Source organism: Arctopsyche grandis, chromosome 10 (genome assembly GCF_051622035.1).
Source record: "Arctopsyche grandis isolate Sample6627 chromosome 10, ASM5162203v2, whole genome shotgun sequence".
NCBI lineage: Eukaryota > Metazoa > Arthropoda > Insecta > Trichoptera > Hydropsychidae > Arctopsyche > Arctopsyche grandis.
Window position 1 is genome coordinate 20968449 of NC_135364.1, and position 21486 is coordinate 20989934.

General features: G+C 31.8%; 2 protein-coding genes across 3 annotated transcripts in view; one reads left to right on the forward strand and one right to left on the reverse strand.

Annotated features, from left to right (window-relative positions):
* Positions 1 to 9271, reverse strand: part of Mct1 (Monocarboxylate transporter 1) — a 35190-nt gene extending 25919 nt beyond the window's left edge. The window contains exons 1-2 of one of the 2 annotated variants that reach the window (XM_077440125.1): positions 9087 to 9271; positions 6264 to 6856 (exon numbers count right to left, since the gene is read on the reverse strand). In XM_077440125.1, coding sequence (XP_077296251.1) covers positions 6264 to 6399 — 136 coding nt within the window. In that variant the 5' untranslated portion in view covers positions 6400 to 6856; positions 9087 to 9271. Of the gene's footprint in view, positions 1 to 6263; positions 6857 to 9024 lie in introns of both variants that reach the window. The other variant, XM_077440126.1, reaches the window with a different exon arrangement.
* Positions 7313 to 21486, forward strand: part of LOC143918308 (uncharacterized) — a 237919-nt gene continuing 223745 nt past the window's right edge. The window contains exon 1 of the mRNA XM_077440124.1: positions 7313 to 7363. The gene's annotated coding sequence lies outside the window, so the exon portion shown is untranslated. The remainder of the gene's footprint in view (positions 7364 to 21486) is intronic.

The window sequence follows — 21486 nt, forward strand, 5'->3', positions numbered from 1 at the left end:
TTTAATTATATTTTAAAATCATTAGATTATATTTTATTGGTACAGCAAAAATATATTTTGAGTTAAAGACTGCAAAAGCCAAAAATCTGTAAAAAATTGTGCATTTTTTTAACGTCTCAAGACGAAGAAACAACACAAATCATTGTCATATTCGAATTCATTGGTCAAATTTAGGAAAAATTGAATAGTCTTCGCTCCGTTAATTTTTTTTTTTTGGTCAGGGTTATTACTCTTATGGTTAGTAAAAATAGTGTCAATTCGAGATAGATAGCTACATATGTATGTGTATGTAAAAGTGTAATGCAATTGAATTACTTTCGGAAAAGCGAAAAGCACCTTTTAGAATCTATTGTATACATAAAACATGGGTTTACTGTTTTCCCGTGTTGCTCTACTCTCCCAAGTATGTACCTATATACATTTTACACGTAAAATACACAGGTCAAGATCAGCTCTAAACTTATGTACATACTCATGTATAGGTATATACAATATCGAAACTTTTTCAAGTACCGAGTAAATTAAATTGTTATGGCCTGTGGTGCAATCAAATAAAGCACGCGCCGTTGCACCAATTCATTTATCGTCTGTTGAAATAATAAAAAAAATAATAGTAATAAAAAAATGATACGATGCGAGCCAATCGATCTCAATTAAAAGTGGAATTCGACTGCTACACAATTCATTTGAGCGTTAATTAAATAGTACAAAATTGTGTAACGTCGTTTAACTTCAATAAAAAAACAAGTGGACAGATTTATGTATTTGAACGCGTGGACATCGTACGACTTTTCCGATTAGAATTGTGCAAAGTTCGAACACGTCCATCTCATTTAACTGCGTGAAATTATTATATTTCGGATGATGAAAAAAGTTATATTGATAACAGAAAACTCCATGTGAGTCGAAAATGTTTAATATATGTATACGTATGTACATAGTTATCATTTGTCTTTCTTTATCGGAGTTCAAATTATTTTGGGTATAATTCGATTTGAGTTATTTATTGTATCTATAGAATCATGTATTTTATTGAATTATATTGATATATCAAAAATTTATAATATAAAAGGTACGTGAATTTTAGTATTGTCTAGAAAATACTTGAATTTTTGTAAAAGATGTCCAAAAAGTGATTCGCTGAATTTATAAAGTTAGATCTACATATTTCATCGTTGTCATTTTCTTTTCGGAAAATCATTCCAGTTAGCATTAGTTTCGTCAATACGCTTATTTACGGGATTTCTTACATCTTTTGCACAGCTTTGTTAATAATTGACGTTAAATCACCACACTTACGCTATTACGATTAAAGTATAATTATTATTTTATTTATAATTATTTTTCATATAGAGTCCATGAAAGGTTGCCCCAAGTTGCCCATCTATGGTAGACCTTGTACACAGTCAACAAATTCGCGAGAAGTTGAGGTGGAGACGCCGATTTTATTGGATCCGTCAACAACAATTAAATTATATAAATTGACAAAATCTAATGAGAGACGGTTGATCTGGATTTAATAAATATCCAGATCTTGCCAGCAGCGAATATACATAGATCGAATAATTACTCGATTGCGACCGGAATTTGAACCCTCGACCTCTCTACTGGTAAACAATGGCTAAGTCAGTGTGCTACGCTGTGAAAAATAATCTCGGATTTATAGCGATTTTGAAAGTAATGCACAATATGTGCGGCAATTAACAGAGCCTGAGAATATAAATTGCAATTTATATGTCACATCTACATATTTAATATACGCAGTGCATTTGCGGAATTTACTGATTTTGCATTTATCGCGAAAATATCCTAGCTATGTACAATCTACGTCGGACTCGATGTTGCTCCAGAGAATAAATTAACGACTGAACTCGATTATTTAATCCATACTCACATATGTATAACATGTGCATAATTTATTGAGCTCTATGGAATTACTTGTCATGGACGCGCGTGCACTTATCGTGCGTTGCACTTTACATCAACGTGTGTGCAATAATAACAGTGCGTACTACTAAAAGTCACGCCGACGAATGATTGTTCTCTTTATCAGTGAAATTTTGCAAAATTGATTTGTAATCATGCGCGTAATTGGCGCCTTAGTGGATAGTTAGCCATGCGTGTGTGTTTATTTGGTTTATGTATGAATGTGTTTATTATAATTTGCAATACTATGTATGCGTAACCCGAAACTGACAAAAGAATACGTGTGTCTGTGTGTTTGGTTGGGTGATAGTGGTCAACAAACTGGCAAAATATTTGATCGTTTGATAGAATGTGTGCACACATTGTATGTACATATGTTTTGGCTATTTTCGTCGTCGGGATCTTTGGACCTCGCTAAAGTTGCAAACTTCGTCTTATCGGAGTTCAAAGTCACGGTCGAAAATAATAACATGTGGGGGGATTGCGACAATGAATTTCCCTTTTGGACGTCGGCCATTTGTCGGTTGCAATAATTGATATGTACGTTCTTCAGTCAGGGCGCATTTGGCAGACGATTTTAGAGCTATCGAGGATTTCCTCGGTGGAAATTTTCGAAATGAACGCGCCAAGAGTCTGGCTGTGGAATTTGAGATGCTCATTTGAACTGTTGACGGAACTATAAATGTGGCAATATGTCGAAGCGCATAATTATTTCTTTTTCTTTATGATTATGTACAAAAATGTGGTTGTTGTACTAAAACATTTGACTGTTAAGAGAGCTGGACACCAGCGCCTTGTCGTATTACACTTCTCCCTTCCTCAATTATGGCACTAGAGAAATTGAATATGCTATGGATATCCACCATAGGCATGTTTCTGTGGTTTTATTTTTTTGATTAGTTATTTTTTATAGGAGCTAGGAGCCGCCAAACATTTATAAAATCGCCTCTTTTTTACACCCACGAAAAGAGTCCAGCGTGTTTATTTAACGGTTGATTTTTAAAAAAATACGAGCATACAAACATAGAAAATATCTTTCTCATACCGATGATGAATTTTTTTTTTAAATTGGTCTAGTTTCGGAGGAGAAAACTGGAGAATACGAAATCTTGATTTTGTCGATTTAAAATACGTATTATCTGGTCGAAGCGCAACTGTCGCATTCACTCAATATATATATATATATATATATATATATATATATATAAATATATATATATATATATATATATATATATATATATATATATATATATATATATATATATATATATATATATATATATATATATATATATATATATATATATATATATATATATATATATATATATATATATATATATATATATATGTTTTATATATATATCAAATGTTTTATATATATATATATATATATATATATATATATATATATATATATATATATATATATATATATATATATATATATATATATATATATATATATATCAAAGAAAGGATTGACAACAAAATTAAGGTTTCGGGTATACAGCCCTCTTAAGAGAAGAGATACCCAGCTTGTGGTAGCCAGAAACATAGCTCTGTGGCTAGCGTATTATGTTAACAGCCAGGGCCGCCGAGAGAAATCCCGGGCTCTGGAAAAATAATTCCGTGCCCTATGACAAACCAAAAAAAAAAAATTCTTATAGATATATTTTTAATATGCGAAAACATCAGAACTATTAGAAAAATGCCGACATGTTAAATGATATTTTTTGAAACAATCGAATAAGAAAGTATGATATAACAGGTACGATTTCACATGGACACAAAGAATGCGCGGATCGAAAAATAATAAACATTTGCATTAAATAGCTAAATTAACAATATCGACCAGTCGAACGTCCCAACACGGGGTCCCTCAAGTAGTCTGGGCCCCGGAAATTTAGCCCCAGCTTCCCTCCCCTATCGGTGACCCTGCCAACAGCAGATGGGTCATGAGTTCGACCCTGATCTAGGGCTGCTGGCCATACTTTAGATATATGTATGTATGTGACTCTAGTTCGATCACTTTCTATCACAGTTTGTCAATTTATCTGATTAAATCATTGAAACGGTTCTGATTTCATTGTTGACAACACCTCCCCTAATTTGTAGGTGTATCCAGAGCCGTGCAAAGAAAAACTTGCGCCCGGGGAAACGGGATCTATGGTCCTTTTTTGAAAATTTTCACTCATTCAAAGGCAGAAATAATATTTTTGCGTTTATATTTCACTTAAAATTTGGGATTTTGTAGTACTCATTTGAGATTCGCTTCAATTTTGCTGATTTTAGCGCCCACTTATTTTGGCGCCCGGGGTCTCTCCCCCGATTCGCACGGCTCTAGGTGTAATAATCGATAAATGAAGTATTGTGAAGAATTATTCAAAATGATAATCAAAAGCATTTTGAGAATCTATTAACTCAAATAGATATACGTTTAAATATATGTATGAGAACTTTGTGTGCAAAAAAATTATTCTAAAAATTGTTTATAAAATACATATGTATGTATAGCAAAGATTTACATATGCGCAAACTCTATAAGTGCTTGGAGAGGGGGGGGGGGGGGATTTGAGGGCTTATTAAATTACAAACTTGTTCTCATAAGAGCGGTACAATTTTGGGAAATGGGCTGCTAAAGGATAAGTAAGTCGAAAAAAGTTGGGATTCACTAAAATTTTACTTAGCTTAAATTTGTTTCCTTCATCTAAAATAAGTTTTGTCCCAAAGCGAAGCCGGAATATGATGTTGAAAGTCTGTCTTTGTCATGCTAAATGCGCAATTCGAAGATTGTTTTTCCGTATTCAGTTCAATGCTGCTTATGACGAAATGAAACCAATATTACATACATATTTACATATGTATGTTTTCATTTGCATGCGTTCGACAGTGAACTTTTTGAATAAACTTTGTCTCTGGATGAGCAGACCAGTTATTAATTAGAACGGAGTTGTACGTTTCATTGTTTGGCGGTTTACTCTAAATATATTGTACATGTACATAAGTTATACATATGTACACCTTTACATAACACAATACGATACATCTACATATTCTCGTTTCGGCTTAAGTTTATCTCGGCTCCAATTTGTAAAACATTTTCCAATAGAATTGTTCCTCTTTAGACGAAATTAAATTTCAAACATACGGTTAACGTAAATCTCGGATATGTTGGCCTTCGCTTTTTCTGTGAATCTAGAGATTGGCGGTGATTTAAAAATGTCACGTTCACTTTATGTAGGTTAAGCATTCGAACAGTGCAATTACATACATATATGCAGTTCACATTAAAATTCTCTGGTGCTATTTTCCGGTTCGTTAAGTATTCTGAAATAATACGTAGGTACATATTTCAAAACCACATTTCTATGGTCCTGGTACATTTGGAGATAAAATAAATGCGAGTAATTCATGTCGAATTATCATTTAAACTCGTTGGTAAATATGCATGTATGTATGTATACATATTCAATTGCTCGAAAGATATGCGAAATTGTGCCGATATGGAAATTATGCCATTCTATGTTTTGATATATGAAGATATGTCGGTCTTTATATACACATTAAATTAGTCGTATTTATGTGTAATTATGCCGATTAAATTCATTAAATGAAATACATATACATACATAATACGTACGTATTTCGAAAAGGAATGAGAAATATAACGATAGTGATTTTATACAACGTGTGTTTGGTTTTATTTCATTTTAATTCACATCGTGTATGTTTTTAATGATTGTATTTATTTTATGTTATAATGCTTAGTGATTATGCTAATTGAAGGTCAGGTGCGATCGAGTTTTTTTTCTTAATTCAAGGAAAATTATTGATCGGTAGAGATGAGTGAAGTAGGTATAATATAAGTAATACATACATCATGGAATATGTATTTTTGATTTGCATAATTTATCGTGTATGCGATGATTTAATACTCGATAAATTAATTCAACGCAACGTATTTATGTTAATTTGTGAGATGCTTTTGTCGTGTATTAAAATATAATTTTATGTGTCATGATTGAAGTGTCTGAAGATTGTGTTTTTATAATATCGTTACATAAAATTGTAATATTACATAGATAAATGAAAACCTGCTTATGTTTAATTAATTAATCAAGTTTAGATTTTGAAATATTTAATGAGAGGTGGATTTGAAATGGTTCTGCAAAATGCATTACAATATAAATTTTGTATTTTTGATCAAAATTAAATTTACGAGGTTTATGTATGTACCTATACATAAAAGGTATGTTGGGGTATGTAAAATTTATTGTTTAACATTTTATGTTTAAATTTGTATTGTATTGTAATGAAAATTTTTAACTTACTTATAATGTGGATCATGAATGAGGCGAAGACAACCACCCACCCCCACCCACCGTCTGGGGGTGTGGGTGATGTTCTGGAGCCGTTGCTTCCTTCCTCTCCATTTTTCTTTTTATCGCTGACTATTCCGTGGGTCATTTTGAAATATTTTATGCGAAACACTCACACGGAAATATTTGAAGCAAAATAATAATAATATTATTTAAAAATCGATAAGGACGCACAATTTCGTCTACAGCTACAAAACACTGTCGTAGACGAAGGTAAGAAACGAAAATTTCACTTTTGATTCAGTAATCTTACTTTGCAAGACTAAATTATGAATGTAAATTAAAATAAGCGAAACAAAACTTTTAAATACGATTATGAGTAGTCCCCGTGGGTTATCTCTTTATAGAAATCATTATTTTTATTTATTATTGTTAGTAGTTTTTCTCGGTTGCACTTTTTCTTCTGCTCGAAACTTTATTTCGCGTCGTCGTACGTTGAACTTCAGCGCCATTCAGATGTAATGATTTTTGTGACTTTTAGTATTTACGATTAATTCTATTTAAATGTAAAATCCCTTCGAAGAAATTCAACATCGCCTTGCAATCTGAAAATGAAATATTTGTTATGTTAGTTAACACAAAGTAAATGTATCAAAATATATACGTTTGGTATCGTTAATTAATTTCCCATGTAAAGTTACAGACTAGGTCGAAAGCTTGTTGTTGTTGTGCTTAATATCCGTGTTTTTATGTCGTGCTCGCGGCTTTATTGAGGGCTTCAGATTAATCACCGTAATAATCTTGAATATAATGATCTTCCCATTATAGTAAAATGTAATGAACCATGAAAATCTTTTAGTTGTAATTATACAATAACTTCTTGAATCGTTTCCTTGAAATTGTCGTGTTTTAATACAGAAGAGAGAAATTCATTAGCGGATGCTCTTTTACGTAATACTTTTATCTTTGTATTCTTGAGTGGTTCGTGTGAGATAAAACTGATAGAATGTTGTTTTTTAACCGATATCGTTTATTCCGTGTAATCATACTACATAGGATGTCACAATATTTTGATCGAGCGATTTCAACGAACGCGAGTCGTCTTGAATATAGTAAATATATATTATGAAATTTTGATTTTGATCGTATTGATGTGAGGACATGTTCTTTATTTCGTTTTTGAGATTTCATAAACATTTCTGAGAAGCGTTGGTAGCACAAAGGAGACAGGAACGTACATATGTATGTATGTATATGTATGTACATACATACATACACACAAGCATATGATAAATATGAACAAACATATGTACATATGTCCGAGTTCAATGTTTTATTTGTCACTTTTATCCCGAAGGAATGCCTCACTTCGATTCACCGCTTTGTTTTCATATAATAAATCCCTGTGGCATGTTTATTTTCACTTAGAGGGGCATCGCTTTGTTCGAAATTACGGAAAACGAGCTCTTTATCGCGAAATATGTACATATGTATATGTGCCTCGATTCGGTTTTGATTTATTTTATATGTATAAAGGAAGTCGAACAGAGTCGACTGTGATTGAAAATTTAATACAGTTAACTATAAAGTAAATTTTCATTAGAACAATTATCATATGTATATTATACATGTGTACCTGGTATTTTAAGGACTGTATTTACTGGATAAGTTGTATTTGATTATTATACAATGGAATATGTTGGATATATTCACCGGAGAATGAAAGTATTTGTTATTGTTAAAGTTTTTATCTTTCAAGTGTAAGCGTGAACTTTAGACCAGTTTACACCGCGTGTTTTATATTTTTATTATTATCATCTTATCGGTTTAATCCACTTTAATTGTTTCTCTGACGTTTCGAATGTGTTGTGAAGTTGCCAAGAAAATTTTCCGTTTTGAACGGCTCGTTTGGCGGATAGTTTAGCATTTTTACTTCACGTGAACGAATACGAAAATATTTTGCTGTAGAAATTCAAAACAAAAATATTGTGAATACAATGTTTTGAGCAGTACTTGCTACGAAATTGACCGTAAAACTGGAGCGTTTACGAGCGAACGTAAATTTTTATGTTTTTGTAACAATTTTTAAAAATTATTTAGGAACATTATTATCATCGGAGATGTTTTTCTGTTAAAAAATGTCGGAACTCGGAAGCAATTGTCTTTAAGTTGAATTTCATTTGACTTGAATAGAATATGCGAAACAAAAACGGCAAAATTTGAAAGGAACCTCGCGTGAATATTTGTTTAAAAGTTATTCGATCTCACAGAAGACATACAAAGTAATCAAAATTACGTTTTGTAGAGAATTTTCAATTTGCATTGTTTAACTTTCACGTTCGTATACCGACTGAATCGGCTAAGCAATTTGTTTTTATATATTAGCCGTTGCTTTTGGATTTTTCTTTTTATTTTATTTATGTAGGCCATTGTGGCGCATTAGGTTAGGTTAGGTTAGGTTAGGTCCAAAACTATAAATGAATGAATATTTGATAGTGTCATAAGTGGCACATTTTTTCATTTTGAGAAATATTTCTCAAAACATGAAATGTAATGTTTTGCGTTTAACAATATTTGAAAATACGGGTAGTCGTAATACGTTTATTTTGCTTTTCCGAGATTCTGGACATGTCGAATTAAAAGAGGTGATAATGGAATTGAAAATTGGACTTCCGCCACTTTCAAATGTAACGGCTCGTATGCAAATTTTAATTAAAGTGATACGGTTTCGGTATAAGTATAACAGGTGGTCAAATTCAACAAGTGAAATTACTGAAAAGTGTCGAAAATAGTCGACGAAATTCTCACGAAGAGCACAATTTTTCGCACACTCACTTTGCGTCCTTGGAGAAGCGCGTCCGAAGAGAAGACGAATTTAAACAAAGACGCGATTTTAATGCGATGAGAATAAATAGCACTAAGTGTTTGTATGCGCGCGCGCGCGCTCGGCTAGATCGTGCTTCGGGCACGTCGCGCTTGTTGCGAGCACGTGCTAGCGAGACCGGCTGTGGACCGGCACTGACGCGGGCCAACTTGCAAAGCACCTGTTCGACGGCCAGGGGTGCTCAATCCACAGTCCGCAAATGTCAAAATATATATGACGAGATTCCTTGTATCGGCATGGAGACGGTGCGTGAAGATTTTGAACAAATAATGTACACCAAATCGTTACAGAACATGGCCTTCAAAATGGCTATGAATCTGAAATAGCACAATAGTACTTACATACATACATATGTATATGGTTGCACACAGTGTGACTGATGATAATAATTAGTTTGAGTACATAAGATTAAAACGAAAAATCCAATTTTTGTACTCGGTGGAAAACTTTCGTCATATCAAAGGAACGTTAAATGAAAAGTTTTCGTCGAATTTAAACAATGTCCTGTGCCTGCGACCAATCGATTTTAGCACGAAAAAGTTGATTTTTTAGTCTTAAATAAAATAATAAAATTTTATAAATTAAAATAATTTCTTTTAACCCCTCCCTCACCGAAGTGGGGTATGCAAGTGCCCCAATTTTTACGTTTTTCGTAATAACTATGTGGTTTTCAAAGCTATACATGGCGTCACGATAAATCACTTACGGATTTTACACTCAACTTAAATCGATAAAATACAGTAGATAAATTTTCAATATAAAGCATTGTCAAAAAAGCGAATATGGGTAATACACTCTGTTGTCGTCAGTAGGGGTTACAATACCGAAAGTACCGATACCGGTGGTATCGGTATTTGACCGAAAACAAATTTTTGGTACTACCGGTACTATAAACTAAATAAAAGCTTTTGAAAATCCGCAGATTTATCAAAATAATTGATCTGACATTTACAAATGATTGCAGTGATCATAATTTACACGTTAGTTTGAACTCTATATGATTTGATACATGTGTCATTGCATCGATCAAAAACTATAAGCCGTTGAGTGTAAAATCCGTGAGTGATTTGTCGCGGAACCGGTTTTCAAAGCTATACAGCCTATATTTCATGTATTCCTAGAATGAACTACAAGAAATTTATTTTAATAGATTTTGTATGATTTAGAAAAGGGTTACATCGTAAAAAATACATTTATATTTTTCTACGTTCCAAATTATGATTTAAAGGCGGTAGCGATAAGTCATGTTTGTGACTGTTCGCTTGCATATTCTTGTTGATCAATGCGAGATAAAGAGACAGCTATATTTTCGTAAGCTATTGTTTTCGTTGCACGTGGCTATTGAATCATGCAGTCGCCTGTTGGCCTTACCTATGTGCTTTTGCATGTCGATACTTGTCGTTATTTTTTAATATAAACATAGTCAGAAACATGCTATAGTACTAAAACTTTTTATGTTGATGTATAAAATGATTAATAAGATATATTGAACCCATTTGTATAGAGAAAAGATGTATTTTGATTAAAAAATATTGGGGTCTTACTCGTCCCCGGTTAGGGACACTCGTTCGATTTCGACTCTTCGTCCTTTAAAGGTAATACAAATTCGTGTATTTTTCGGGTAAATGTTTGTGTTTAAAGTAAAGATAGATGCACACAAAAGCTCTTGCTAACTTTTAAATTCCAAATAATGACGGGAATAAGAAAAAAATGACTATTTTCCGAAAAGATCACTTTTGCCATACAAATGGCCGTTGTGAGCGTGGCGCGCTTTATATAGGAGTTTCCGGCAAAACCGTTTTGAATTCTCGTTAATCAGTCAAAACTAATCATATATTAGACCTAATCAAACTATATAAATAGGTGCTATTGAGGGTTATTTTCAATTCTAAAAAATCGTTTATACATACTTACATATGTATGTACATTATGTATGCATATCAGAGTTCATACACTCAGACTTAAAAATAAAATTTACTTCAAAATACGTAATTGGAGAATCTAATGAAAATATAGTTGACGCTTTCCATAAAATGGATTCTTTTTTGTTTTTTTTTCTTTTCTTAATTGTTTTTTTATATCTTCCTCTATTCTGAGCTATTTTTACTTTATCTATGTTTTTTATATTTGCTTAATATTTATTTTCGGTTTTTTTTAATCTCATTTGATTATTGTATTTTTTTTATTAACAAAATCTCTTGGCTATGCAACAATTGACTATGCCAACTTTCCCAAGTTTTCTCATATAAATAAATAAATATATAAACCACTTTTTCGAATTTTTTGTCCAAATCAATAGATTGGTTGGAGGCACAGGACATTGTTTGAAATAGATGAAATCTTTTATTTGGCGTTCTTTTGATACGACTCATGTTTTCATAGTGGAAAATCAAAAATTCGCATTTTTCGTTCCAGTCTAATCTACAGTCAGCTTGTATGTAGTATTGTATCAAAGTTGTGCGATAAATATATGGAAATATGTACTAAATACCGTAATAAATTGAACTTTTGTTTATTTTAATATGTTCACAAAGAACATGTTGGATGTGCGAGAAAATTCTGCGAAAGAGGTCTGCGTTCTGCGCTCATGTAGTCCTACGCTTAAATGCAGATGGCGAATTCCCTTTTCTTGATTGATATTTACGATGTGTTCAATTTTGATGTTAAATAAAGACTATTTTGTGACGATTTGACTTCCTCCTTGAAGAATCTGTTTGTTGTAATAATAGTAGGTTAAGACTGTATCGGTGTTTATGTGTGCGCATGTCCACGACGGTGATAAATCTGATGTTCTAGTTTTCCGTCTTGTGTAAACTTTCCATTTCGTATTCGTATATGTTGTTAGGGGATTTTCGTTCTCAGTTTTTCCTCGACGCTTTTCACATATATAATGAAACTAGTGATGACACTAGAGTTTTAATGGTTAATGGTCTTAATTTTAATGGTTTTAATTGTGTAAAAAATCTGTTTAAATATTAACGAATTCAAATTCCGTTTTGTATTTCATATACCTACATACGTACATATTTGTCTTCTTATATGTATAATTGATTTATTTCTCATTTCAAAATCTTTTTTTATTTAGATAATTGCCTATTCTGTTGAAGTGGTATCTTGATTACATGTATTGTTTTAATTTTATTTATATGCTGGATATTTTTATTTATTTTGAAGGTTTCATTACCACAGACATACAGACTTTACGGTTTATATGTATAAATAAACGCAAAATAAATAATAACTCTACACATAAACGCGTACTCATTCATGATTATTTCTCTTATCTAATTATTAGTCCGGCGATTTTTAGCCTTTTTAAATCACAGTACATAATGTCATAAATAAATGTTTCACTGCATTATATTGTTAAGAGTGAATACGTTTTTTGTCAAAAAGCATGAAGTAAAGGTTTATTGGGTTATTTATCTAAAATTAGATAATATTGATCTCTATTTCATTAGATTTATTTTAAAGATAAAAGAAAATCTTTGTCTTAATGAATTTCGTTAGATAAATCAAATTAAATTTGATTATATCCTATTAAAAACTACGTTCAAATTTTTAATAAAATATAAAAAAATTAACCGTCAAAAAGTTGATTTAAATAACTCAAGATTAAAAAAAAAAGGTTTTTTTTATGTATGTACATAGATGTACATATAATATACATATGTAGGTATATAAATTTGTAATATCCTCTCTGATATTCAGCTTTGTGGAAATATGTATGCCAGTGGGTGAATAATTTGAGAAGATTTTGGGTTTCCATGTTTAATTTTAACGAGATTTTTAAGTCGGCTTGTTTTATTTATGAATTATGAATATACACATATGAATATATGTATGCTATATTGCTTTTGTTTTGTTTTGTAATCATGATATTATGTAAAGTCGTCAATCAAACATCTGTAACACATCATATATGATAGTTGCAAAAATAAGTAAATAAATAATTTTTTTTTTTAATAAAATGGAAAATTTTATTTTGTTAGATGAAAAACTTTTTGTACATACATATACACGTCGGAAAAGATGTTGAAAAAAGTTTTTCAAACATTTTGATATAAAATCGATTTCTTCGTTTTATAATTAATAAGAAAATATTATACATACATATATATGCTTATATAATTTTATTTTAAAACATTTAAAATGACGGAAATGATGATATTCTGTTAATTATTCAATTCAATTCATCAACGCGAAGTATATTTTTGCGGCTTAGCACGTGTCGAAAATAGATCATGATAATGTTTTGTTCAATAACATCGAGGTTTGTTTAATTTGTTTTCTTATTTTTTAAAAATACGTAAATGTTTTCTTCGGGTTTGTATACTTTGCCGATTTTAGTTTACAATATAATATATCCGTAGGCATCAGGAACGTTATGAATTGTGGATATATTTTCAAAACAACGAATAAATTTGTTCCGAATGGAAAAGGTTAATTGGACGTTTTGATTTCGAGGTAAATATATGTATGTAGTTTTCTGTATGATAATAATTACGACAAAGACAGTTTGTACTTTTGTACAAAATAAAATAAAAATATTTATGATGTACTTTCTTTTTCCATTTGAGGTACGTAAGTGCCATTTAAAATAGCATTTGGAGAATTTGAGTGATGCTTTCGAGGCCTTAGACTTACGTTTTATTGTTGGTCACATTTGCGAAGGGTGAAAAAGGGTTTCAAGGTGGGAATACTTGCATGGAATAGTCGTTTCAAAGTGGTACTTTGTGTTAGCAATCGATATTATTCTATATTTATAGGTGAAGTTTCTATTTTTTTTACGAAAAACATTGAATGCTTTCAATATGTCGTGAAAAAGGTAACAAATTAAAGAAAAAATATACTAGAATGAACCGTACCAAACGTTCCTCGATTCGTTTTACATCTGGCATCAATACGATTTTTCTGAATCGAATTCAAATAAATGAGCCCGAGATTTTTTTTTTGATCATTTTTAATATATATATTTTTAAATTAAAGATGAATATTTTTCACAATAGAACTAGTGAACCTGTTGCACCTGCTTAGTTACAGAACTCATCATTGGTATGGTATCATATTCTCCGAGACGAAGCTCTTTATATGTTTGATAACACAAAGAAAATTGTATACTTTGTTACTATCTAGCTGTTTGCACCACGTTTTTATTTTACGACGCGGGAGGAGAAACCATTTTCTCGAGGAAAATCACCGATGGTTGTTATGAAAAAAGCCACACAGGCGCACTTGCTTCATTGCGCTTCATAAAGTAATACCAAAGACGTCTCTCTTAAGGGATTTTCCGAACGACGAGGGAAAATTGACTCCCTCCCGGCACGCGCTATAACACCCTTGGAAAATTTTACGTGTAATAAATGTGTGTGATATATCAAGTGTATAATTTCATTACAAGATAGGATGAATTTTTCATTGGAGCGTAAATCTGCTGATCAATCATGTCAGATATGAGTGTTTTTTTTTTAATAGTTACGTTTTCTTGAATCATTTCAATTGACCTCGATGTTATCGGTTTGACGTGAGATTCAAGGATGTCACAATAATGCGGAAAAGTGTGGCGCCAATTGAAAAATCACCTGTTTATGTATCAGTGTGTTGAATTATGTGCATTTATTACCGTGCGTGATTTCAGAAATGGACTTCGAGTATTAATTATCGAAGTCGTACGGAATTGTAATAATTGGTTTTGGCACCATGAGAGTAATGGGCAATTAATAGCAATAATGGGCAAATTGAATCAATTAATTTTAATTTGAGGAAAGTGAAATGGGAGTTGCAGAGATATCGAATTGGCTTCTGGGAAAATTAAATATCATGTTTCGATTTTTATTCCATTCAAATGGAAGACTGAAATTTCAAAGTAAGTTCAGTGTCGAATGAGATTTTAGATATTTAAATTTGAGTAGCTGCATTGATGTTTTATTTAGTCTGAAATGAGATGTTTAAAATGTAGACATGCAATTTAAAAATATTTAGAGTTTTTATGTCGAGTTAAGCAAATTTATAAATAGAAAATTTAGATCTTTACGTGTAATGAAACGGAAAATTTAAATTATAACTTATATGTTTTTATATTTTGAACGAATATATTTCGTTTTATTATTTATTTATTTATTTAACGTTTTTGACCATTGTGGCATTACAGGAAGTACCTAATCACCACAATGGCCTACATAATAAAATAAGAGAGGGAGAAAACAAAAAATAAAAAAAAATAATAGATAAAACAAAAAGCAAAAGTAAAAAATAATACAGCATTTAACACAATCATAAAAATCTAAATTAAAATAAGTAAAATACAAATAAGGGAATGTCTTGCACCTGCAGCCTGTTACGATAAATAAGAACATCCCTGCGAGAGATGTTTTGTATTTTTAATCATAATCGCATAATCCCTGCGATTATGATTTTTTTCACAATTTCAAGTCCTTTATAAATCTCTATCAAAAATTTAAAAGTATATAAATAAAACATTAGAATTTGTAGTGAAATTTTAAATTTTAGATTCGCTGTGTTACAGATATTCATTTAAATTGCTATCATAATTATTAAATATATTATATTATTTTATTATATACATATGTGCCATGACAGGAATTGTCCCAAGGCGACACATGATTAAATTATTTTTGTACGTATGTATGTACATATGTAAGTATTATCAATTTTTCAAACATTACATAGAATACAATAGAGACATCTATGTACAATAAAAAAAATTGATACGCAGCAAATTTGAGAGAAGTACATTATGTAGGTAGCATTTTTATTAGATTCAACAAATTCGAGATAGTAATAACTGGAAATTGCTAGAAACTGAGGAGAAAGATACCGATTTATTGAATCCGTTACAACAATTAAGCTAGAAAAATTGGAATATTCTAACAGGAGACGGTCGATCTTTGTTTTAATAAATAACATAAATATATTATAAATAATATAAATATTTAATAATAACATAAAGTCTCGCCAGAAGCGTATTTTGCCAGGATTTAAGCATATACTAGTATGACATAGGTTTACCAGTGCACAACGCTGTGGTATTTTACTGGATTTGACAATCGTCCAGTTTATTACAATCACTTACAAGATTAAATTTAAAATTTCACAATATGTATGTATGTATATACTCCAGACTGATTTTTAGTTACCAGAGTTCTTATTGCTCTATTTAACTATATATATTTTGTAATTGCCGAGAGGTATAAATGTATTTATAGTGTATTTTTACAGATATTTTCGTGTCTTTGTAAACTTACATACATAGTTTTACTTCAAAATATTTATTTGTTCACGTCTGAGAAACTCTGACGTAAAAAAGGCATTTTTGCAAGATAAAGACGTTACCCGTTCCGATCGAACGTTTTTCCCGAGGAAAATTGAGCGGTTCGTTAGTCGATGTTGTCTTTTCCATTTACCGGCGTGCAGACTTCAATTTGAATACATCGATTACGGGAACGTGAAAAGTGGGAACCGACTCCGGACAAACTACATTAACGCAATCGAATTGTCGGGACTCGTTCTGCTCTCTCTCTGGGACACATCTGGTGATTGGTCTCGCGTAACACGATTTGCTACAAAAGCTACACTTTCCCTTTAGAAGTTGAAAGCTTCAGATGCAGACCATTACGTCAATTGAGAACGTTAGGCAAATCGTTTCGGTGATGCCGGGTTTGTTTTATGACAAATTTAATCTATTAGACGGTATTATATGATTTAAAGGATTTCAAACGCAGCTCCGTTAAGTAATTATTGATGATTTTTAAATTGCGCAATAATCGAAATCGTAGTATGTATATGATACGGATTTTATCGAAATCGATGACTTACTATCCGAATCTATAGATAATATCTGCCGCCTTTTGGTAATAAATATGATTCCGTATATACGTGTGCTAATTATTTTAATTTAGGTCAAATAATAGTTGGTTTGGTAGTAAAAAAGAAGAAAAGAAATGTATGGAATTAGGAAGGGTGCATTAGGACGAATGAATGCGGTTTATGACAACGGTTGTGGATATAGTGGATGGAAAGAAAATATTGAAATGGCAATGGGCGGGCCACGTGGCTAGAAGAATGGACAAAAGGTGGACAAAAAAACTGCTAGAATGGCATCCAAAGGGTAAAAGGAAGACAGTGGGGAACATGGGTTGACGAAATTAGGAAAATGTGTAGGGTGAACGGATGAGAGTTGCGCAAAACAGAGACGAGTGGAAACGTGTTGAAGAGGTCTTAATCGAGCAGTGGATGGTGGGCGGCTGTAGATGATGATATAGATATACATACATATCACTAAGCCAGCAGTTTGGCTTAGTGATAGCGTATATATTTAGCATCACTGAGGTCATAGGTTCGTGTCCTCGCCACTGCTGGTTAGATTTGGGGGTTTTGTGACTCCAAATCGATCGTTTCTCTATCAGAGTTTGCCAATTTTATCTGATCATTGCTGAAACGGTTCCTGAAAATTGGTATTAAAAAATCTAATCCTGTTGTCACAAAAATCTGCCTGTGTATAATTTGTATTAATTATACACAGTAATCTGAAATCCATAGATGTCACTATGATTATTATTTCTGATTAATTGTTATATTCTATATATTCTGATTGTATATGTATGTATTACTGTATTTCTGATTTCTGATTGTTTATGTATTTCATTAACGTACACCCGTCGCATTGGAGCAAATCTGTAATGGCGAGTGTGTATTGATTTGTGACAATAAAAATAAATAAAATAAAATAAATAAATAAATATGTATGTACATAATTTGACACCATTTAATTTTTATTTATTTTCTATTGCTTAACATACTGTCTTTCTTTCGGCATATGCATAACTTGATGGTAAAAAAGCGTTTGCTTAAGAAAGAAATCTTCAATTCTTCTTATAATTTTTAAAATTTGGAAATGTTCTAATTTTAGTACCACGATTATGTTATGATCACCATCATGTTACTTATCATAAAAAACCGTTGAAAAAGTAAGACTTACAACTCAGTACGCCACTTCAGTGAAGATGCTATCTTCAGTGTCACCTTTGGAGCATGTTTTGTGAATCTTATCTTGACCTAAAACTCGTACCAGGCACCAGCCATCAAACGGTTGGGTATTTATTACCACTATGAATATCTAATCGGATGCGATGGAAATCAGATCAATTTCTAATCCGACTGACACTAATTTAGAGTTCGGAAATGTCGCGGAAAGGTCCACCGTCGCGAGATCGATGAAAAGTCCGCAACGGCAAAAGTTTTTCCCCATTGCAGAGTGAAAACTCGGCGGCAGCACGCGGATTTTCCCTCGAGTAACCTTCGGATGCGAGCCAACTCCATTAGCATAAAAGATTTCCGCGACTCGAAAGCTCGAAAATTTATCATGGTCACAGGCAAGGTGCGTGCCGCTTCAGTGATAAATTCAAACGTTTCAACGGTTCGTTTGTTGTTCACCGGAAAAGGCGGATTTTCCGACGAAATTTCCCTTCTTCAAACGCATGTTAGTTAGTGGCTATGTGCGTGAAGCTTCGCTTCGTTACGTACCTACATACATACCCATGTACAGGCAGTGAAAGCTCTGTGCGAGCAACAAGTTACAGCTGTGGCGTGGCTTTCATTCTTTATATTTACCAAGGCTTTTAAACTGTGACTCTATTTATTTTATGTACAAAGAGTAGTCATATTTATAATCTTAATATGCCTATATGTACTGTAGGTACATAAGGGTGTAGATTGATTTTCGTTTTCTTCTCTCTTTCTTATATGTATATATGTATACACTAGTGGCCTGTGCACACATAATTGTGCACTCGGTAAAATATCGCAATTCTGATCAACGGAATTAATAATTAAATTTTAATTAACTTTTTTGGAAAACAAAGTTCGTATTTTTAATTTAATCTTTCGTTTTTGTCATCCGAGCATGGGAACGAAATGATATGCCGTGTCTTTTTTCACGAGATAAGATTCTAAGCGGAGAAAAAGAGACGGAGCATGGTGTTAACAGCGAGTACTTCGTACACACGCATGCACGCACGCATTAAACAATTATTATAAACAATAAATACACATTTTCTTGTTGTTTTTCTTGATAATCATACAGTAGATTGGTCGTGGGTTCAAGTCCCGGCCAAATATGCTGCTGGCGAGGTCTTATGTTTATTAAAACACAGATCGACCGTTTCTTGCTAGAATTTTCCGGTTTATCTAGCTCAATTGTTGTGACGGATACTTCCCTTCAGTTTCTCGCAAATTCGAGATATTAGCTTCTTGAATTTATTGAATCCAATAAAAATATGTTACCTACATAATCTATGTATTTCTCTCGAATTTGCTGTGTATCAATTTATTTTTATTGTACATAGATAGATGTTTCTATTGTATTCTATGTACTGTTACGCTTGAAAATTGTTAAAATGTTTTTAACCATATGTATCGCCTTGAGGCAATTTATGTCATGGGACATTTGATGTGTGTAAATAAAAAAAATGTTATTAAAAAATGTTGTATAGATACATACATATGTACATACATATATAAAAGTTGAAAAAACATTATTTATTACGACGTAGCTTCCATTAATTTCTACAACCTTCTTCTATCGATCAGGCGATAAAAAGATATCGAAAATTCGTCACATCAAATTTTCGATATCATTTTATTACCCGAAATCTTTCAGAGGCAACTGATCTATAAGTAAATACATTGTATCATTAAGAGGGCTGTACACCCGAAACCTTAATTTTGTTACCGTTCCTTTCTTCGATATATATATATTGAGTGAATGCGACAATATATATCAATATATATATATTGAGTGAATGCGACAGTTGCGCTTTGACCAGATAAAACGTGTTTTAAATTGACAAAATCGAGGGTTCATATTCTACTATTTTCTCCTCCAAAACTGGACTAATTTTTAAAAAAAATTCATCATCGGTATGAGAAAGATATTTTCTGTGCATCTATTGGCGTATTTTTTTAAAAATCGACCGTTAAATAACCACGCTAGACTCTTTTCGTGGGTGTAAAAAAGAGGCGATTTTATAGATGTTTGGCGGCTCCTAGCTCCTATAAAAAATAATTAATTAAAAAAATAAAACGATAGATGCACCCCAATGGTGAATATCCATAGCATATTAAAAAATAATTTCTCTAGTGCCATAATTGAGGAAGGGAGAAGTTTAGTACGTTTGTATGGACAAGGCACTGCTGTCCAGCCCTCTTAATAGGATAATTTGAAATAAATAATTTGGAATTTTTGGTCGACATATGTATGTACATATGTAAGTCAATAAAACGATGTAGAATTGATTGATTCAATTCCATTTTGATTTCAATAGAAATGAAAAATATGACGGGTGAATGATCTTGTTTAAATTTAATGGTTTATTAATCTGTTTTTAAGTTCTACAAAATTGGCAAAAATAAGTAAATAAGAACTCCCGATATAGACGATCAACCATTAAATACTATATCTATACTTATTGCAAATTTAATAAATACGCCAGATCTGATAAATGAAGTGAGAGTAATCGAATCGTCGACGTCTGGGGAAACTCTCTCGGGAATGAGCTTGTTATCGTCGACGTCGATAATTTTATTTATTATATTATTTAATATTAATAAAGTGGCGTCTATAAAAATTCAATGGATATAATTTTAGTGCGCTTAAAATAGAATATTATTAATTCAGTTTGAAATATTCTTAATGATTTAAATTTCACTTTCGAATCGGTAATTTTTTTATCATGCTTACGTTCATAGTAAATGGTTTCTCAAAATATGCACATATGTATATATTTATACACCTGACCTTCAGTGATCTAAAACTATCTACAGTTTGATAATGCATGAAACCCAATTGTATGAAATGATATATGTACATAATATTAAAAATGTTTACGTATCGCTTTTCGTATGAAACGTACATACATACATACATACATACATTTATGAAGATACACACATTAATGCTAGATATACCCGTATAAAATTACAAAATTATTCAGAGCTTATGAAAATGTTAATTTATAGCGTAAATCCAAAATTATTTTCGAATGACGAAGCAATTAAACAAAATACTGTTCATACGTGGGTAGGTAGGCATGTTCCAAAATTACTTGGAGCGTATTCACATCCCAGGTTTTAAAATATAAATTCATAATATACGGATGTATGTACACACATACATATATACGTATGTATATACGATTTAATGTATGTAGTGATTCCACCGTTAATTTACTATACTTGAGTGGCCGTTTTCGGGTTCACGTACATTTCATCCGAAGGGATACTGTAAAGTACCTGCCCAAACAAAGATCACCCACGCACATGTACAATATACCT